At 40.6% G+C, this 22,363-nt stretch overlaps 1 protein-coding gene across 1 annotated transcript in view; it reads left to right on the plus strand.

Moving 5' to 3' along the window:
* GUCY1A2 (guanylate cyclase 1 soluble subunit alpha 2) overlaps positions 1 to 11,783 on the plus strand; it is a 276,684-nt gene extending 264,901 nt beyond the window's left edge. Inside the window, exon 8 of the mRNA XM_054015549.1 lies at positions 3,894 to 11,783. Coding sequence (XP_053871524.1) covers positions 3,894 to 4,101 — 208 coding nt within the window. The 3' untranslated portion in view covers positions 4,102 to 11,783. The remainder of the gene's footprint in view (positions 1 to 3,893) is intronic.
* The last annotated feature ends 10,580 nt before the right edge of the window (positions 11,784 to 22,363 follow it).

Consider the following 22,363-nt stretch of genomic DNA (forward strand, 5'->3'; position numbering starts at 1 on the left):
GAAGCCCTTGACTTCAACAAAGCCAAGTGCTTTTCAGTGAATATACAGAATTCAGCAAGGATTAAGCAGAGGGAGCCTGGAGATTTCATTCTGAGAATATTCCAAGAGCAGCTGCTGCTGCTTGCAGAAATCTGGGCTGGAAATCTGTGGGCCAGAGAAAAGTTCCTGCATTCTATTAAACCTGTAGATTTAAGGCTAGGAACATTTACTGCAAGCATTGCTGAGATTAAAGGAGAGTGTCTCCTCTGTAGAGGCCAGCACAGGATTTCAAGCAATTCAGAAACGATTACAGTATTTTTGATCATAGAATTGAAGACCTGGAAAACAGATCATGACACTCAAACCACAGGATAACAAGCACCATAGCAGAGGCTGAAGACAAAAACATGATTAGATTTGTAACCAACGTGATTCTAAAGCAATGGAAGGAAAATGCCTTCAGATGCACATAGGAAGTAGTTAGAGCAGAGATCCATTCTTCAGCCAAAACCCAAACAAGAGGCAGCCTGTGTGCCATGATAATAGACATTCTGGGATTTTAGGACAAGGGGAAAGTTTGAGAATGTGCTGGGAAGCCTGGAAAATTCACCGGGGAGCAGTATTTCTTTTGCATCTTCCCCTGACTCAGTTTTGGTAACAATAAGAGAAGGGAATATAGAACCTGTTCCAAAGCCCTTTGGAGCCAATGGGATTCCTTCAGTTGACTTCTGTGGGCTTTGGATGAGGCTTTCAGAGAGAATAAATATCCTGGAAAGGAAAGGGGCACAAACTGCTTTCTGATTTCTAAGAATTCACCATGACTCCAATGTAAGGTTCTTCAAAACCCTGCAAGAGACTGAATTCCACTTTCTTCACTGTCTTTTTGTTAGCTTGAAAACAACAGGAAGAAGATTTATAGAACAAATCTGAGCTGTTGTGATGGTGGTGCTTGTTAAAATTCTTCCTCGGGGTTACCTACTACTCTCTCAGTCCCCACTCAGTCTCAGGGCAGGGGGGTGGGAAGAGTGCCTTTGTTTAGACTTCTTTATTCTTCTGGGACTATATCTTCTATATCAGTAATTTATTTGAGGAAAGACATTTGACAAAGGGGCCACAAGGCCTGCAGTTCTGACCAGCCGAGTATTTCTGTGCTATGGGAGGAATCCCCAGATGACAAAAAGCCAGCATAGGCAGGTCTGTACCATTGCCCCTTCTTGCCTGGGGCATAGTGGCCATAGCTACAGGAAAGTAGATCACTCCTGGGGGAATTCTGCACCATTGTGCAATGCAGAATTTTGCAGAAATTAATGTGCGTGCAGAATTTCCTTTTCCCCCCTCAGAAATGGGCTGCAGAGATGTTGTCCACCATCATGGGCCGCTGGCCCCAGCAGAGCCCAGCTCACATATAGAAGACAAGGCCGGGGGGAGCAGAATAGGGAGGGAACTGGAGGGTTCCCAGCAGCTGCAGTTACCCGCACACCCTGGAGTAAGGAGGCGGTGGTATGCAGGAAACTCTGTGCAAGCCCAGGACCTGGCATCAGGCTGTTCCTCCCTCTGGATCCCTGGGCTCTAGGAGGGTAGGGTCTGTGAGTGTCTGGGCTGGGGGGGCCCACAGTTGGGCTCTGTGGAGTAGGGATAGGGGTGTGAGTGTCTGGGTTGAGGGGGGCCATGGCTAGGCTCTGTGGGGAAGCAGGTGTGAGTGTCTGGCCCCCTCGCTGGGCTTTGGGGACGAGGGGGCAGAGAAGCAGGAACTGGGTTGTCATAGCGGTTTCTTTAACTCTCTAATCCTGGGGGGATTTTTGTGTGTGTCTGTATTGTTACAGACATACTTGCTGGCAGGAATTTTGAAATAAATTATCAAAATAATTGAAACTGGCATGATTATTTAGTGTTTTGACAATAAAATTTGCAGAATTTTAAAGAAAGTGTGCAGAATTTTAATTTTTTTTGCACAGAATACCCCCAGGAGTAAGTAGATGTGACTGGGTTATTGCTGTGTGCCCATGCTGGCATAATGTCTCTATGTGACTATAGCCAGTTGGCATAGATTATACTTGTAAGGCTCCTCTCAACTATGCTGGATGGTTTTAATGGTATAATACCAGATTTTGATACTCTTCAGTACAAGTAAGGGTATCTTGCTTTGTGAGGGGTCTCGATGAAATCATCGGAGCCACTTGTGAAGGATAACATAGTCTGGCCTGCAAAGTTTGCCTATGAGCGAAGCAAAGGACTAGCTACCTTGATAGCACTTCTGATTCCAGTACATTCCAAATTTCACCCAGAATTTCTGGATAGCAGGACAGTGCCTCTGTGCAATCTGTAGTGGGCATTTCTGCCAAACTGAACTTGCTTCGCATTAAAGCTAGCCAAGCTATGTGCTATGGGTAATATTCATTATGAATCTAGCCTTCCTTTTGAGTACAGTATCCACCAGTAGTGATTTTCTTAGAGTGCATGTGCTGGCCGTATCCATAGCTGGTGTAAATCGGTCTAGCTCCTTTGAAGCCAAGCAATTTGATTTTTAAAAATATTAAAAGTCTTTAGTTTAGAGAAACAAGAAATGATAGGCCAGCTCTTACTAATTGTTTCTTTTATTGCCAGCTCAATGGTGTGACTTCCGCTATTGTAGTCACAGGTTTACTTTTACATACCTTAGCAGACCCTATGATTGAGACCTAGTAAAATAAGCTATTATTTACCATGACTATTTTATTATTAAAGAAAGGGAAGAAAAATTAAAGAAAACAACACAAATGATAAACTTGTTACTTCTGTTACAATCTCCTCTGTATGCCTCTCTGGGGAGTGCTTTTAGCAGAGATTACACCTTTAAGAATGGACCAGCCTTTCATGGGGCACTTTTCTCTTGGTAAATTGAGACCAAGATCTGATTCCCACAAATTATTTTGTAGCCAATCTTAGATATAGATGGGCAAAATAGTTTCATTTGGAAAAGGTGGACCCTGTTGGTTTATAGATGGGCAAAGTAAGCACTCTCACTAATCCAAGTTGAAGTTTTGGGGAGCTTTTCCTTGGTTGGTTTCTTCTTGAGCCTTCTCTGTTCTTGTTGTCTGTGTAGTAGCTTTCTTGTAGAAATAGGATGAGTTGTGAAGTGCTTGCTGTTTAAACAGGGTAGCAGAGGAGTGTGAGGAGTATCTGTGTGAGGAGTGGTCACGGCACTCTTTTTTCCTTTTTCTTTCCATGAAATTATACGAAAACTGAACTCTTTTGGCTTTGTTTAGATTCAAAGTTGGTTGTTGTCACTCTTTCATTGGCTTCATGCCTTTTAGGGTTGGCTTAGCTGGCACCTTCAGCTCCTGACTATGTCATCTGTTTAAAGAATATGCAACATTTCTAATTGCCTGTTATTCTTGTGGCAGGAACATTCCAGATAACCTTTTAAAGTTAAGAGTTTCTCTTTACTCAGTCCCTTTTCTGAACTATTCCTTCAATTTTGTTAGAGTTCAACAGGAAATTAAATTCTGTTTTCAAAAAGTCCAAACATTCCTATTATTTATAGAAATGTTTTTAGTTCTCAAAACAGTCCTTTAAAATTAAATAATTCTTAAAGTCTTTAACTTAATAATTGTTAAAGAAGTTGCTGATTCTTTATAACAGTTTTGGAGAGATGATTCTTTGTCTTCCTAAGTTGGGTGAGGGAGTTGCTTGAGCATTACCAGTAATTGCTAATTTCCCATTAATATAAGTATTCTATATGTAAATGGCTTATTACATTAGTAATTAGTTTAGGTTATTAGAATCCTTGTTGGTACACAAAAGCTTTTTACCATTTACGTAAAAATGACATTAGGAAATTATATTAAGAGTTTTGCATTTAGCTAACATATTTGCAAATATGCATTTCACCAAAGGCCAGAACATTTTCGATTGGCTCTTTGTTTTTTCCCTAGGCTTTTGAAAAAGGAAGAAAACTTTACTTTTATCCCTCGGTCCCGTGAAGAGCTTCCAGACAACTTTCCAAAGGAAATCCCTGGGATCTGTTACTTCCTGGAGGTCACAAGTGGTCAGAAGCAGCCAAAGCCCTCCATTACGTCTGCCAGAGTGAGAAAGGTTTCCTACAACATTGGCACTATGTTCCTTCGGGAGACAAGCCTATGAGGCCTGCTGCAGATCAAAGACTAGTCCAAAAAGCACAAGCCCAGAACTGGGTAATGAGAGGAAAGTTGGATATTCTTTTTATTTCACTGCCTTGTCGTGGACAAGCAGTAAAAGCTCTATCTGATGTCAGGCAATAATTATTTTAAAAGGTGGGTGACTGCTGTCAGTAAACAAACTGGAAAATGAAACAAAATACTTGTATTTCCAGAGGAATTATTGGTTGTAAATTTCAATTTGGCCCCTTTTAAAAAACAAACAAACAAATCTTTGGGGTTGATTTTTGTTTGAACAAAAGTGGGTGATGGTTGTCTGTAGATTTGCACCAGCTAAGCAGAATTGAGCATCAGTTCTGATTATGCATTCCTACATTAATGTGTCATTCACCAAGGTAACAATGTTTTTTAACTTTCTGAACAAACATTTCATACATATACTGTAGAGTGCTGTAACCTTCCTGGCAGGAGGAATATATAATTCAGTACAATATTGTGGGGATTTTACCTATTTTTATACATATTTCACTTTCTGGACAATTACATTCCATATACTGTAAAATGAGTGAGCTTTTCAGAATAAGCTTCTGTATATTTCAGATATTCTCTCTATCTATCAAAGCTTATTATTATACAAGTGGCAAGACTTTTGACTTAGGCAACAAAAACATTAATATTTTGCAAAAGAAAAATACATTGATAAGTCTTCTTACATGGCTTTTATGGTTTAGATGAACATTGTCTCGCATATATAATATATAATGATGTTCAGATGTTCAGTATTTGTCCTACTAGTAACATGTGTCCAGTCTCTCCAGAACAATGCAAACAAAGGCTTGAAGATCAATGTCTTGATGGGTTAAAAAAAAGTTTGTTTGCACACCCTGGGCCATATCTCATACCATCGATTTTATGTAGACGTCCTTACAATGGATGATATAGCCTATTGAAAGCAGCCTCCAGCAGATATGGGAAGCACTTTGGGAAGGATTTTCAAAGCAGCTCAATCACAGGAATTCAGGTTCCATTGACTTTTCATGGGACTTGTGCTCTTAAATCACTTGGGAGTTTTTGAAAATCACATCCATTATTAGCAATGTTACGCTGGAAGTTTTATCTGCTGCTGGCTTAGCTGAAATGTTGCTGCTTTTTCTAGTGCAGAATAGACTAAAAGACAGGCACACATTTAAAAAAGGAGAATGCTTACCTGTAGCATAATGCAAGTGACTGTTCAAAATGTAGATTAATCAAGGTCAGTGAAAATAAAGGGCCAGATTCTCATCTATTGAAAATTTTATGCAACTCTGGAGCTATGCTCATTTACACCAGGGGAGGATCTGGCCCCCAATGGTCATGTCTTCAGACAGACTTTATTTTTTTCTGATTTCACCCTTTCCCTTGGGTTTCCTTTTCAGTTAGCACTAGCTGTAGAACTGCCTCTGCAAGCCTACCCACAGTAGGGTCCTGTTCTTACAGACCAACGCTGTTCTATTCCTAGAGAAAACGGATCATTAGCTAATGTTTGTACAGTGCTTTTGAAGAGGTATAGCTCTATATGGGCCTGATCCAAAGCCCACTGAAGTAAAAAAAAAAAAAAAAAATCTCAAATTCACCAGCAGCTGCTGGGTGCTGAGCAATTTTCAAAATCAGACCACTTATTTTGCCTAAGTATTGGTGTAAGGTCCTAATTTGAGAACTTTTAAAAAAAACTTGGCCCTTGGGTGAAATTATCCCTGCACGTTATGCTATGGAGAGGATAAAAGGAGTCAGAAACTCGCTCCTTTGACCGACACTTTGTGGCCAGGGTGGGGGATCAGTCAGCACAGCCTCACCTCCAATCCTAGAATCTATTTCATGACCACTCTGCATGTTTGGGGTTACTTAGTTTCTGGGAAACGTGGCGGGGTGTGGAAGGGCCAATTCCAACCCAAAGGGATCGCTTCATGTAAGAGAAATCTGATCCTGTCACCAGGGTGTCCTGCTAGCATATGAGAGAGAGAGGGGACCTGAGGATTAGCACTGAGAATAGCTTTAATGCGAATGCCCCAACCATCCATGAATACACTCATCTGCTAGTTTCTCCCATGGATCCCAGAGCATCCCTCGGGCTAGAGGTCTCTATCTCCTGTCTGCTATGCAGCAGAGCAAATGCAGCTCCTCCTCCACCATCCGCCGTCCAAAGGCTGACCTGATGAAAACTCTGGACTTGAGATTGCAGAGTTTCCAGCCTCACTGCAGACCTCTCCTGGCTTTCTGCAAAAGAGGACATGTGTTAGCCTTAACCATTAGTTTACACATGTACAGTATGTAACGTGCATTTATCATGTAGTGAAAACAAGTGGTGTGGGCTAAAATCACAGATGGTGAAATGGTCCAATTTATCTACCCCCACCTCCACCCCAGCACAGCTTTGGTGTTGCTGCCTAATTTATCAGTGTGCAAACTATTAGAACAGACAGTAATGTACATATATTGCACATCTATATTTCTAACCTGTGAAATTTGAGACTTTGCTGACACATCTTCACTGTGCAATAGTTTGATCTGAAGATAACAACCTCTCCTGTCCCTACTGTTTCCTCTCATCACCCACCCACCCCTGTCAATAGCTCATTTCATCATGGTAATTCTATGGAAAAGCGCTATGGGTAGGTAGATGTGATAGGCATTCTAATTCCTTTGGAAAATGGCATGCAGAAGGTAGGAATGATACCCTGAAGAAACCTGTTGCAGGGTGTCCTTCCAAGCAGCTAATTTATAGTAGAAGTGAATTTCTAATCATAGAGATCAGTGCAAAAACTAAAAATTGTTGTCAGCATCACCAGGGAGATAATGGCAGTGTTTGCAAATAAATCTGCTGCTCCCAAAATCCGAATAGATTCACACTAAGAATATACAATCTCTGCATGTATAAAGGTGACACATCCAAAGCATCAGCAATGATGCAAAGTACTGTGTTATTTGCTTCTGTGTTATGACAAGTAAAGTTGATCAAAAACTGCCTTCCCTAGAGAATAATTTCCCTACCGCAGAGTGAGAGAAAAGTGTGGAAAATTTCTCTGTGGTGTTCAATTTATGATTTGCTCCTGCTGTAATACTGCTAGCTAGTTTTTAATTCATTTTTGTGGATGGCTCTGTAAAGTGTTAGCCAGGAACTCAGCAGGATGTTAGTAAGACACCAGACTCTATCAGTGAAGGTCACTTTTGGTGGAAGAGAAACCTTTCTGTGTGTAGCTTTCATCTGTCTGTGGACGTTTTTGCCTATGGGAGTGGGTCTTTGGGTTCCCTGGCTGATTTTGCGAGGGCTAGCTGGCATAGAGGTGAACTTCTGGGGAGTGCTGAAATCTGTGCAGAAACCAGATACCGGTTTTTGGAACCTCCCTTTCACCCATACAGTAAAAGCTCTTTGTATGGCCATGGTCTAGAAATTGCACAAGAACTTATTTGCCTAATTGTAGGCAACAGCATCTGCTGTTTCGTAGCTTCCACAAGGATAAAATCTGCCTTCTCTGACGGTGCTGAATACAGAGTTATTCTTGTGTGCAGGACAAAGGGAAGGATACAATGAGCCCAGCCAAGGGCTCATCAACCTGTGTATGCCATAGACTTGTTCTCTCAGGCCCCCTCTGCTCCAGTGCAAAGGACTTTGGGGTGGAGACAATGGATCTACAACAATCCAGACCCACTAGTTGACTCCTCTTGTGAGAGGGAACACAACAGCCACAAGGACTACACCAGTTGTGAGGCTGTAGTGTGAACCACAGGTCAGTGTACCCTAAGAGGAAGGATTCCTTCATCCCGCTGAATTTCCCCAGCATACCTGCTGTTAGTAACATTGTGCATAGGGTTCAGGGACTGACCCACTGAGCAAGGAAAAAATAGTGGTAGTGATGTTAGAGTGATGGCAAAAGTTAAGTTCCAAGCCTCTGTGGCGATATCTGCCATACAATGCCACAGGCTTTGACGTGAGACACTTACTACTATACCAGTACACTAGAAGTGTGGTTGTCCTGCAGGATCCCAGGGCCTTTGACTTGTGCAATTCCCGAGAGCCTGCCCACACTAACCGTGTTTGTCGCTCTGAGTTTACTGTTCATTCCCACATCTGATTGCTGAGCCGAGGGTTTGTTTGGAAAGGCATATTGAAGACTGGCAACTTGCCTCTACAAACAAACCCCAAAGCTTTTAAAACCTATAAAACCTTTGATGGGAATTGTCTATTCAGAGGAAGAAATCCACAAAGTTGACTGGGTAGCAGGTCCTCGTGCAGTACTACCACACTTATTCTGTGCATGGGATATGTCATGATACTATAATACCCAAACCATGCCACCTGCCTTGACCTGCACATTTAAGAGTTGTACCTGCAGCTTGTCTCCATTTTCACAAACTTGCACATGTGTTATCTCCGTTTAACATACACATATGCACCTGAGATGCTGCTGCAGGTGTGATTAGGGTGACATGCTTCAATTCCCAAGTTATTTCAGTCAGCAGATAATGCAGTATCATGACATGTCCTGTATACTTGGGACTTGCTACACTCTGCTAACCATTTTAACTTTGTAGATTTTTTCCTCTGAACAGACAGTTCCCCTGGCATATTTAAATGTATAAAAGCTATGTTGACTTGCACGTGGATATGAAACCACTGCAAATTGTCAGTGCATGTATCTTCACGTATAATTGCTGCTGTGCTCTGAAATTCTTCAGACTACTCAAGTTGTCACATTCACTCCGTGCAGCCAGCTCTCTGTTATCCAACAAAAGCACTGAAAACTGCTAGTGCCTCCCCTCTTCCAAACGAGATATATTACCTGACTTCTGCCGAATGCTCAATTCCTGCTGAGAAAAGTTGAATTCATGCTCCAATATAATCTCGTCGCTCAGAGCTTTGCATTGCTGTTGTGATGCTCTTCTGCAAAGATTTCAACTTGGAATAGCCCAGAGGGAGAAGCAGCAAATTAGCAGCAAAACAAACAATATATTAGGGCTTGTCAAACTTTAGGAACAAAGTGGCCCATTTTCACAGAGATGCATAAGGAGAACACACGCAGCTCATACATAACACTGTAACTCAGATTAACACTCATATTGGATCACTTATCCAATGCTCCCATTGGGATCTCTCTGCCAAGCATAAGTAGGGCTGCTCTAGCTCCTGTTCGTGCCAATAACAAAACCACTACTGGTCCGGCATGCTTGGCAGTCTCTTTTCTAGAGAGTCTCAGGACTGCAGTGTAACATATATGCTGGCCTATGTGTTGGCAGAGCTGAGGTGGGGGAAGTTTGCATAGCAACTGCCCAACATCTGTCCGCTGAAGCCAGTGAACTCGTCCCTCACGTTCACATAAATTAAACATTCAGCCATGTATTTTAAAGATATTTTTAACAATGGTATTAATTGCAGTCATTTACTAACAGCACTGCAACAAAAACGTACACACTATTAAACCTCTCATGAATGAGAGATGTTCTCAGCCTTGGCCATCAGAAAAAATCAGTTAAACAATACATAATGGGGGGAACTTGATAGCTCAGTATTAGGATGCAGAGCATTCACCTCTACAGTAGGTCACTGGTTCACCTTCAATCCAAATCATTATGACTAGTTCATTGCAGTGGTTCAGTGGTCTTTGCAAAATGACATAAGTGGCCTTAGTGTGTTTCCTACGGGACAAGAGTTTACTCTGCAAAGGCCACTGCACCAAGTGATGTGAAGTGGCACCCTTGTTAGCAGTCTTAGCAGAAAAGCCAAGGGTTCCAATGGGCACAGATGCTGAACTAGCCTCTTGCTCTAGGAGTTTGTTCTACGTGGACACTGTGAGACAGAGGGCAGGGAAAACTTGAATTTGATCAGTGGATAAAAATAGGATGGTAGTTCCAGAGAAACATGTTTATTGTTTTGTGGATGGAAGGGAGAGAGGAAAGTGAAAGACAACAGAGTTGATACTTGACAGAGGCCTAATCAGTACCTTCATATTCTCTCTGTAGAGCTCAGAACGTTAATTCTTAGTGAGCAATACACAATACGTTTGTCCAAACATAATGGTGCATCTTAACCTTGTCATCTATTCTACCGCTCATAGAACTGTATTGCTGACAAGCAAAACAAACAAAAATAAATGCTTAGCAAGTACATAAGCATATCCTGGGCTGAATCAATTACAATATGGTAGCCACCACAGTGGCTTACAGGAACAAGGGCTGGAAAGAGTGACTATAAAACAATCTCTTCCTTCTTGTGGCTGGAACCTTTAAAGAGGAGGTCAATATTCAGTTACTGGATATGAGCCATTAGGGTGTGATTTAACAAAGCACGTGCTTACGACCCATTGACTAGCTCGCCGTGGCCCAATTCAGAAAGAGTTTTAGGCGGCCTTCTCTTGAAGCATTTGCCAGAGAGTATACATAACTCACAAGTAATCGTGTAATGAAAGATGGAAGCAAAATGCATAAACTCTAGAGGGCAGAGAGATGGTTGCCAGGCAATCCTTAAAATTGAGTTTTCTGGCTTTTGTGCACTTAAATCTCAAAGTTAACGTTGAATTAATATAATGGCTTGCATTGAATTGTATATATGGCCTGGAAAAAAATTCCCCTAGCAATACCACATTATGATTATTCTTGAAGCAATAAATTAAGCCAGGGAAGTGTTAATTCTTGTAATATCTTCTGGGTCATTATTGGGAAATAGATACATACTGTATATCAGCAATAAAGCAAACAGGTGCATGGTAAGGGGATAACTTTTGAGACTGATTAATAGTCCAAGAGAAGAGATTGGGTTTAATCTATCTCATCATATTTTTATTGCCAATTTACTACAAAGTCATTATTCATCCTTCCCTAATGAGGTCTGGACATGGTGTGCCTCAACATCTGGTTTTTGTGGGACCTATTGCATGTAGGACATGATTATGAATAAATAACCGAGCAAGGGATGTTCTTAAAAAGTGAGATATTGTTTGAGGGAGTGGAAAGTGCAGAAACAAAGTGATGCAGTCGGATACATGGATACAGTTTTTGATTTTTCTAAGGTTTCTGATTGGTTGAAATTCTCCTGCAATTTTATGATAATCAAGGGATGTGGTGGTGCCAGATTATTTGTATTCATTATAAGGAACACATTTTTTAGACCCACCTAAGTGATTTAAGCTCCAAAGCCCAATTTTCAAAAGAGATTTAAGCACTTAGGACCCTACATTTCATTGACTTTCCATGAGACTTAGGATCCTAAACGCATAAATCACTTTTGAAAATGTGACTTAGATGCTTTTGAAAATTTTATTCCTAGTGACATATGCAGCCAAAAGCTATGTATCTGTTTTGTTTTGTTTTATGTGGGTTTTGTTGTTTTGTTGCTTTTTTAGCACTAGCACTACTCCAGGAAGTAATGTGGTATCAGTGTACAGGCTGGGAGTCAGGAGACCTGAGTTCTGTTCTATCCAGGTACTCACACCTTATTCAAGATTGTATTCCCAGATCTGCTGCTGATTTGATTTGTAAACTCTTAATCTCTCTGCACCTCATTTTTCTGATTTGTAAAATGGGGATAAGACTTTTTACCCACCTTTATAATGTGTTGTGAGATCCTTAGATGGAAGTGTCTGACTCTGTTTACAGAATCGTAGAAGTGCAGAACTGGAAGGGACCTTAATAGGTCATCTAGTCCAGTCCCTTGAACTCAAGGCTATAGCAAGGCAAGGTAATAGCTAGACCAGGGGTCGGCAACGTTGGCACATGGCTCACCAGGGTAAGCACCCTGGCGGGCCGGGCCAGTTTTATTTACCTGCTGATGCGGCAGGTTCGGCCGATCGCAGCCCCCACTGGCCGCGGTTCGCCGTCCCGGGCCACTGGGGGTGGCGAGAAGCGGTGCGGGCGAGCGATGTGCTGGCCGTGGCTTCTCGCCGCCCCCATTGGCCCGGGACGGTGAACCATGGCCAGTGGGGGCCGCGATCGGCCGAATCTGCCGCGTCAGCAGGTAAATAAAACTGGCCGGCCCGCCAGGGTGCTTACCCTGGCGAGCCGTGTGCCAATGTTGCCAACCCCTGAGCTAGACCATTGCTGACAAGTGTTTGTCTAACCTGTTCTTAAAAACCTACCATGATGGAGATTCCACAATCTCCATTGGCAATTTGTTCCAGTTCTTCATTACCCTCACATTTAGGAAGCTTTTCTTAATGTCCAACCTAAATCCCCCTTGCTGCAATTTAAGCCCATTGCTTCTTGTCCTGAACTCCAAGGATAGCAAGAACAATTTTTCTCACTCCTCCTTGTAACAACCATTTACGTACTTGAAAACTTATCAAGTCCCCCCTCAGTCTTCTATAGACTAAACAAATCCAGTGTTTTCTATCTTTCCTCATAGGTCATGTTTTCTAGAGCTTTAATCATTTTTGTTGCTCTTTTCTGGACTGTCTCCAATTTGCCCACATCTTTCCTGAAATGTGGCACCAGAACTGGATACAATACTCCAGTTGATGCCTAATCAGTGCAGAGTAGAGCAGAAGAATTATTTCTTGTGTCTTGATTACAACACTCCTGCTAATACATCCCAGAATGATGTTTGCTTTTTTTGTAACAGTGTTACACTGATGACTCATATTTAGCTTGTGATCCACTATGACCCCAGATTCTGTTCCGCAGTATTCCTCCTAGGCAGTCATTTCCCATTTTGTATGTGTGCAACTGATTGTTTCTTCCTAAGTGGAGTACTTTGCATTTGTCCTTATTGAATTTCATCCTATTTGCTTCAGACCATTTCTCCAGTTTATCCAGATCGTTTTGTATTTTAATCCTATCCTCCAAAGCACTTGCAACCCCTCTCAGTTTGGTATCATCTGCAACCTTTATAAATATACTCTCCATGCCATTATCAAAATCATTTTTCAAGATATTGAACAGAACTGGACCCAGGACCAATCGCTGTGGGATCCCACTTGATATGGCCTTACAGCTTGATTGTGAACTACTGATACTACTCTCTCAGAATGGTTTTCCAACCAGTTATGCACCAACCTCATAGTAGCTCTATCTAGGTTGCATTTCCCTAGTTTATGAGAATGTTGTGCGAGACAGTAACAAAACCCTTACTAAAGTCAAGAAATACCACATCTACTGCTTCCTCCCATCCACATGGCTTATTACCCTGTCAAAGAAAGCTATTAGTTTGGTTTGACGCAATTTGTTCTTGAGAAATATATGCTGACTGTTACTTATTTACTTATTATCTTCTGGGTGTTTGCAAACTGCGTGATTATTTGCTCCATTATCTTTCCAGGTACTGAAGTTAAACTGGCTGGTCTGTAATCCCCCAGGTTGTCTTCATTCCCCTTTGTATAGATTGGCACTATATTTGCTCTCTTCCACTCCTTTAGAATCTCTCCTGTCTTCAATGAGTTTTCAAAGATAATTGCTAATGGCTCAGACATCTCCTCAGCCAGCTCCTTGAGTGTTCTAGGATGTATTTCACCGGACCCCGTGACTTGAAAACATCTAATTTGTCTAAATAATTTTTAACTTGTTCTTTCCCTGTTTTAGCCTCAGATCCTACCTCATTTTTACTGTCTTCCACTCTGTTAGACGTCCAATCACTACTAACCTTTTTGGTGAAAATTGAAACAAAAAATGCATCTAGAACTTCTGCTATTTCCACATTTTCTGTTATTGTCTTTCCCCCCTCATTAAGTAATGGGCATACCCTGCCCTTGCTCTTTCTCTTGCTTCTAATGTATTTGTAGAGTGATTTCTTGTTACTATTTATGTCTTTAGCTAGTTTAATCTCATTTTGTGCCTTTCTAATTTTGTCTCATGCTTGTGTTGTTTGTTTATATTCATCCTTTGTAATATGACCTGTTTTCCTCATGAAACTTGCTTCCCATGGGATCTTAACTACCAACAACCTGAGATTGGTAAAGTTTGCCTTCTTAAAATTCATTGTCTTGATTGTGGTGTTTTCCCTCTTGCCTTTTCTTAGAATCATGAACTCTATCATTTAATGATCACTTTCACCCAAGCTGCCTTCCACTTTCAAATTCTCAACCAGTTCCTCCCTATTTGTCAAAATCAAATCTAGAACAGCCTCTCCCCTAGTTGCTTTCTCTACCTTCTGAAATAAAAAATTGTCTCCAATGCATTCCAAGAAGTTGTTGGATAATCTGTGCCCTGCAGTATTATTTTCCCAACAGATGTCTGGGTAGTTGAAGTCCCCCATCACCACCAAGTCCTGTGCTTTGGATGATTTTTTTTATCATCTTATTTAGCCTATAGAATGTATCTTTAGAATGTAATGAGGTGAGTAGGGCCTCCATAGCATTTGGCAAGTTGTGGATTAAAGCCTAGACTCAGGTAACCAGATACCCCACTGCTGCCTGTGTTTAAGTTTAGAGAAACAAGTTGAGTCAGGTAATATCTTTTATTGGACCTACTTCTGTTGGTGAGAGAGACAAGCTTTCGAACTTACACAGAGCTCGTCTTCAGGTCAAGTTTAAGTTTGTTAGCATTCTCCTCAGGAAACACCTAATGGTTTATCAAGGCTAATTATCAACAGGCAGCTGGGTTTCCTAGAGGGTGGGAATATGAATCCAACAGACAAAAGCTCTCCTGTAAGAAATGAGGTGGAAGGATGGGTGTTCTAAATTGGACACATTACTGGCTGACCACTAAAAATAGCTAGAACCTTTTATTTATTTTGCGTCCGAGTTGATACTATAGGTTTTGTTATTTATATCCAATGAAAGAATGATGATCCATCACTGGGTAAGAGAAGGATTCAAACAGGTTGTGTAGATTTCTTTTTTTCCTTAGGGCAACTAGCTGCCACACTGCCTAGAGCCTGTCACAAATGTATATGTTGTGTGAAGGTAGATAAGGAGAGATGAGTCACTGATACACATAGATTATACACAGTATACCGCAAAGCACAAACCTACAGAAAGGTGTTAGTGTTGCTAATTCTCATAAAATTGTCATGAGTCTTGCAATATTTCATGCATTTGTTATACCCCACCACCTGGAGTCATGTGATTATGTGCAAATCTCACTTTTTAAAAATGTCAGTCAAGTTTCTAGACCACATATTTTTAGAGAAAAGTTTGAAAAAAGTGAAGCCTTAAAGGCTCAAAGGGCAAAGAAAAAGAACCATTTTTTTTATTTTAATATATTGATTTTATTATTTTGTGATTTTTGGGGGGTGCTTGTCCTAATTTTTGAATGTTTGGGGTCGGCTAGACAGTAGTTAGTGAATGTGAAACTTTTGGATAGATATGAAAGAAACTATAGAAATGAGGCAGCTTGAAGAGTTTGTAGCATATAGTTGCATTGTGGTGATGGATGCTTTGGAAATATATCATAGGAATGTAGTAAATTTATTGTTAATAAGTGGAATCTCTGCTGCTATGCAAGAGACTTTTATTGGAAGATGATATCTAAACTGAAAGTTCATTTGGAGGAATCTGTATGTATCTCAGCCCATGGTGTAGAGAAATGAAGTCAGCTTGTGTCTGTTGCAAAGCTAAGCACTTTGTACTGTTACCTGAGAGACAGTTCGGTGTGTGGGATTTTAAAAGGACCTACATGATTTAGGATGACAAGTTCGACTGGTTTCATTTGGGTCTTTTCCAGAATAAGGTTTAAAGGTGCAATGTTGGGATGCATTCGCTGACATGTACTAACTACATATTTGAAAAGTCCAGTGTTGAGTGAAATCCTGGCATCACTGAAGTCAATGGGAGTCTGCAGCTAATTCCAAAGGGGCTAGGATTTCACTCAACCAGTTTAGCATGTGTTAAAGTACATACAGTACTGCCTTATCTATACTAGACTTCATGTCTGTTAATTAGAACTTGTTAGTTAACATGTTCTAACATCACACCTTTTATCTTAGTCTAGACAAGGTCATAGATGATTTTGAAAATCCCCTGCATTCCCAATACACCTTGTCTATGCTTCCTGTTTATATTTGCCAGCTAAGTAATTAGCACTTTGTTAAATTGCACACTTCTGGTGTCTTTGCTGTCAGACTACTGCCATGTAGCTTTGAGCCCTCCACTATACCATTTGACATCTGGGAACTTCAGTATTACTTACCTGACAATGAGTAAAAATTGCCTGGCCAAAACAAATAATTATTGAGAGCAAGAGTCCACTCTTTAATCTTTTGCCACATGAGGAAATTCTGTGCTGAGCTTTGGCTCTCAACCTAATGGGAATGATTGTTGTCTATAGATTAAGTGACATATTGCTTGCATGCCTCTCCTCTCTTCCTTTTAAAATTGCCAATTCCATTCCTAAGCCATCCATGCAGAGTTCCACTGGAAAAATGATGGTTACAGAGGCCGTGGGAATGATTTATTTTGGCAGAAGGATGGAGGAAATGGTACGTAGTCATTCACACTGCAAATGATCATTTCCTCAAGAGACATGAAATTTAGAAATACTATCATGCCTAAAAGCTGAGAAACCTTGCAGATTTTCTATGTACAGTAAATGGTTCCTGTAATTACTAGGAAAAAAACAAAGTTCTGAGATAGTGGCGCCCCATCTGACATGAACTGCTGTGATAATGAAACCCAAACTGTGCTGAATTGCATGGCTATTATTCTCACTCACTTTAAAGGTCAGCTAAGAAGCTAATTTCTCAAGTGGTGTGCGTAGCTTTGAGACAAGGCAACACCAGGCTTCTTTCCAACAAATCTACACTTTAGAGGGACTGGATTAGTAACTCACAGGGATAAAAATAAATAATCTATGGACTTGGCAGAGAAGCCTAAATTCAGTAACAGAGAAGGTAAATCAAAATGTCAGAACATCTGGAGAAAGAGCAACAAGGAATCCTCAATCCAAAGCAACACACTCCAGAGATTAAACTAAAATAAACATGAATTACCATGTGGAGTATTGACAAGATTTAGACTTGATTCTAATTTTTATCCTTTACATACCAACTTCAGGTTGCTTTGATCAGTTGAGTCACTTTGGCCATAAATGTCAAACTTGAGTGCCTTAATTTGGGCTTGTTCCTCTGAGGGCCCCAGAGGCTGTGCTACTGAATTCAGAGAGATTGAGCTCCCAAAAACTTCAGATGGAAGTGCTGGTGCCCAGCACTTCTGCAAATCAAGCCGGTTGTTTAGATGGCAGGATATGGACCCTGAGGCTTAACATAACCCAGTTAAAAATCATGATGTAAATCACCAAGTAGAAAACCTAGATTTAAATCATCAGTTTTAATCACCTTTTCCGTTTATACTTCAGCTATTGCTAAAGAAAGGTGCATTCTCATTGACTGATATAACCATTAAAACATTTTGATTTACAACTAAATACAGACTTTACACTAGATTTGGTACATCTTTTTGATACGTAGGCAATCACACTATAACTAGAGTACATTTCCATGAGGGATGGAGTCATTCTTGCATAATTTGAGAACTGAGCCAATCAGAGCTTAGGGAGGGAGAAGTTATAAAATAGGAATATGATACCACCCAGGTGGGCTCAGCAAATGATCCTGATGAGATACATGGTGGTATCTCCTGGAGTCAGAGGCCTGGTCCCAATGCCTGTGATGACTTTGCCAGTCTTTTGCAACCAGAAGCACAGCCGCTGGGTCCCCAAAACATTCAAGCCCTTAATACAGTACATTGTGCCATATTTATAAAACTTGACCTCAAAAGTTAGGTGTTTTTCCCCTGATTCTTTCTTTACATAGCAAAGTAGCTTTTAAGGCAAAGTTTTTGATAGAGGTGCATGGCTTCAGCCTATTTGTTTTATTTAAATGTTTTAAGAGATTATAATAAGTTTAGGCCTTAACATATTTTGTATTAAATTCAGATTTCATTTTAAACGGGTTTATTTGTAAAAAGAAAATCATTACAATTTAAATTTGAAAAAATCAATTTTTTTTCAACAAAATCAACAATTTTTATGCACCTTGCATAACCCCTACAATTTTGAAATGTCTTTGGCCAACGTGATTCAACTGACCTAAACAAAAGCCAAAAACTGATATGAAATGAGTGAATTAAAAACAAACATAAAAATAAACCATGTCAAAAGTTTGAAAATGGAGTCCTTTGCTTTTTAACATTCACATCAAACATTCATATTATATACAGGGCCAGCTCCAGGCACCAGCCCAGCAAGCAGCTGTGTGGGGCGGCGCAGGGGAAGGGGTGTCACGTCGGGCTGTTCCGCAGCAATTCAGCGGTGGGTCCCTCTCGGAGGGAAGCACCTGCCGCCGAATTCCCACCAAAGAAGAAAGCGGCGCGGTGGAGCTGCTGCTGGAGTGCCGCCAATCGTGATTGCGATCGCAGCTGCTTCTTCTTCTTCTTTTTTTTTTTTCCGCTGCTTGGGGTGGCAAAAGCCCTGGGGCTGGTCCTGATTATATATATGAGAATTTGCCTATTTTACAGTACAATTTTGCCATTTTTGTGAAGTAGGTTTACCTTTTGTTTGGCTTTTTTGGCAAAATTTAATTTGCATCTATGACTTTCTCTTAAGTTCATATGTATATTCTGTATGTGTCACCTACTCTTCAGTGTGTTGTGTGCCCCTTGTCTATGCATGCTTCATTAATGTGGCTGTTAACCTGCTGCAGCTAAGGGAATTGAGCCTTTTAGTTCAGGCAGGAGAGACTCATACTGTAAGCGCTGGAGGAAGTGGGTTCAGTTCCTGGCAAAATTAAAAATGGCGCTTCCACATGTACATGCACATATCCAAAATCAAGTGAATTCCCCTTCACTATTTCTAATGTAAAAGTGAAAGGAATTAGTCTCTGTATGTTTCAGATAGAATTGTCCCTGTTTTCTCTAGAAATTCCCTCTACTGTGTATCTCTTATCCACAAACTTCATCTTTTTCTTCAATCCCGACATTTCAAATCCAAAACATTGAAATGTATATGCCATCAATAATCTTTAAATTAGGTCATCAAATCCCTAGGAAACATATTTGTAAAGAATCTATGTTGAGTGTTGTTAGTGTAACCCCTGGAGGTGGTGCTCTGTCCCATGTAGTGGCATCAAGATCACTTAGAGATTAATGAGTCTGCTACAGTCTTAGCTAACAGCCATGTGGCTTTCAGCTCACGTAGTAGAGGCTCATGTACTTCAGAGGTCCCAGATTCGTTTCTGTCCACCAATGACTGGGGTTTGTCAGTGTTACATTAGCACCTCCTATATAATAGTGTATTATCAACAGAAAGGGCCCTAGTAGTGTAGGAACTTTTGGTCATTGTGTGCTATTAGAAATCAAACCACAACAGAGCATAGAAGACTGCATCGGGTGTGGGACTTAACTAGTATTAATGCAACATGACTAGCACATATATATATATACCAGTATTACTATAATGTTAAGCTTGTACAATTAAAAGAACAAAATCCCAGGAAATGCAAAGGTTAAGACTCCATCACCATTAACCTGGCTGCATTATACATTCTAGGTTTCATGATATTTGTTTTATAACATAAATAGCATGCCTTGCTACACCTTTAATGGGATAGCTAGGAATATGAAACACTAGATGTGTGCAACTCAGCAGAGTGAAGATCGCTGTTGGACCCTACCTTTTGCAGTTCCTGGTTGTGATCTTAACACTGCAGCCTTAACTCTGATTCAACAGAGCTAATTTGGGTTTTACTCCCTGCCCTAGGAAAGTGTTAGCACATAGTTGTGCTGCCTGAGGATCAAACTGTGATATAATAGGGTGTCTGGCCCACATCTTGTTCCAGTGGAGGGAGAAGTAAACTGTGCCAGATTAAGCTGGTCACCATGTTAGGCCGTGCAGATTCAAGGTTCTGTCCATGCCCCACTGACCTGCATGGGAAGGACAACATCGTCCCTGCAGAGGCTGCTCTCCCCACACCTTGCAGCTCCGCATACAGGTTGCCCAGCCAGGGAAGTAAGGCCCTGTCTTTTACTGGAGTTATGAGCACAAGAGCTTGTAGATTGGGTCCTTAATCACTGCCATATTATGGCGCAAGTATCCTAAAATGCTTCTTTAAAACATTATAGAGTTAATAGAAGGCAATGTTTAAAGAAATATTGTAATGGTATTGGCACTGTTTTCTTTTAATATAATGGTCTCCAGTGCTGTGATTTACTTTACATATAGTTACCTTTTGCTAGGGTACAAAGTTCCATATTGTGTTAGCGAGACTCTGGAGGGGCTGAATCTCCCCTCTGTTACCCCAGCGCTACACTGCTATACCTTCATTGTACACCCACGTAAAACTGCTGGGATGGAATAGGGAATAGGGCAATCTTATTGTTCTACAACCCCAGCTACCTTTGATTTAAGAGAGGAATCTGTGTTCCATAAACAGATCATTTTGTGATTTGTTTTTCTTTTCATAGAGTGGGGCTTTTGAATTACAAGAAGCTTTTGTAAAATGAACCAGGACTAATGGTGTGGACTTCAGAGACAGAGCTGCAGCAAGGCATAGTGTGTTCACTTCCCAAACATTTTTGACAATTAATTGTATTTCGTGTGCAAAATTTTGCTTAGCAAAAAATATTTTTGCCAGTTGTCTACTTCCATTGTCCCAACCTCCCTGGCAATGGAAAACCACGCAAGGCACAGCCCCAAACTGCTGATGCTGAGTTGAGGAGCATCCGATCTCTCCCTTCCTTTATCTTATAGGGCCTGATTCAACTTGGTTGAAGTCATTGGCCCAGTGCTGATGATGTTAGTCTGTTCCCTTTGATTTCCGTGGAATTTTTGCTTATGTAAAGACTGAGGACTAAATCCTGCTCCAATTTGCTCACATGCAGCTTCAATAGCAGCGCTCCATGTGTATCCAAAGGTAGTATCTGGGTATGAGTGAAAAGTTTTGATTATGGAGGGGTCTTTCTATGTTCCCTCCTCCTCCTTTCTAGGCTGTGGAATATTCTATGGAATCCTCCCAGCCTATGGTCTGTCCAGAGCGGAGTGGCTACAATGTCAGTTGTGTGAATTGTCATGCGAGGGTTATTGGGCAGGAAAAGCAGTGTTTATATTTTGAAAGCTTGAGGACCAGGGAAGGAAATTGTACTGCAATACAAAATATGAAGTTAAAATGCCGGAAATGTGTGTGCATTCAAGTGGAAATTGACTGGTTTCACTCTGGTGTGAACATTTTTTTCATAGCTGCATAACATAATTTTTATGTGCTCCATAAGTTTTGATTCAGTTAAATGTTTTCATTAAAGATTTATGCACTGTTTGTACAAACATCTAGAGACCTGTGAAACAAAAAAGTGGCATCTTGTAGTAGCACCAGAAGAGACCTTGTATGGACATCAAATTGAGTCTCATTCAACAATGTTAAAGTTGTCCATCAGTGTTGGTTTTTAGAACACTTTTGACTTTGCAGTCTGATGCACTGCTCCCTTCGAATAGCATTAGCTTTCTGGGTTAAGAGAAAATAATTGGCCAGGGTATTTCTCATTTCTCAAGTGAATGACATGGTGTGGTGTCTGTAGCCATTTCCGGTAGCTTAATAGTAAAAACCTCATTATAGTGTCATGTAAATGAGCAAACTGCCCTCTAGTGGTATATGCATGTGGCAGGTCAATATTTTAATATGTATATGTTGGTTTTACCATTATGAACTCTCATGTGGACAGAAAAGCTTACTGATGAATTTATTAGGCCAAGCTCCTCTGTGGTATAACCCCATTTAAACCAATGGAGTTACATGAAAAAAATCGCCTAATTTCCCCAACTATTTAACAAAGCAATCTACCTGCCAAAAAAGTCTATCCAAAGTATTCCGCCTCCCATTTCATAAAAACAGTTTGTTTACTGGAATTCACTTAAAGGTCTGTGCTTTCTGGAAGTAACAGTAGTTCTGTCTGATTAAAAATGACAACTTATGATTGCTTCCTTACTAACTGAATTTGTCTCTAACCAAAGAGTTGAATTAGCTACCTGAAAATTAATAGAATTTGGTTCTGTAATGATGTCTTTAACTGGTAGTAGTTAAAGTACATAATAAATATACCAGCAAAATCTGCATTGTAGTATGAATGAAACTGAGCAAGAATTACTCAAGGTTGCAGCACCAGTAAAATAGAACAGAGTTCAGTGTTAATCCCTGTATGGGGACATGAATCTATGTAATAAATTTATGTGCCATATGTATAGGCCATGGGAAAATTGTGTGTGCAGTGAACTACACATGGTCTTAAAGCTTTAACATCTGTACTGCTCTTCATAATAGTAGAATGTATATTTTGATAGCTGTGACCTTTGAGCTACTAAAAAGAAAATTGCTCTGAAGTTTA

The sequence above is a fragment of the Malaclemys terrapin genome, chromosome 1 (genome assembly GCF_027887155.1).
Source record: "Malaclemys terrapin pileata isolate rMalTer1 chromosome 1, rMalTer1.hap1, whole genome shotgun sequence".
Lineage (NCBI taxonomy): Eukaryota > Metazoa > Chordata > Testudines > Emydidae > Malaclemys > Malaclemys terrapin.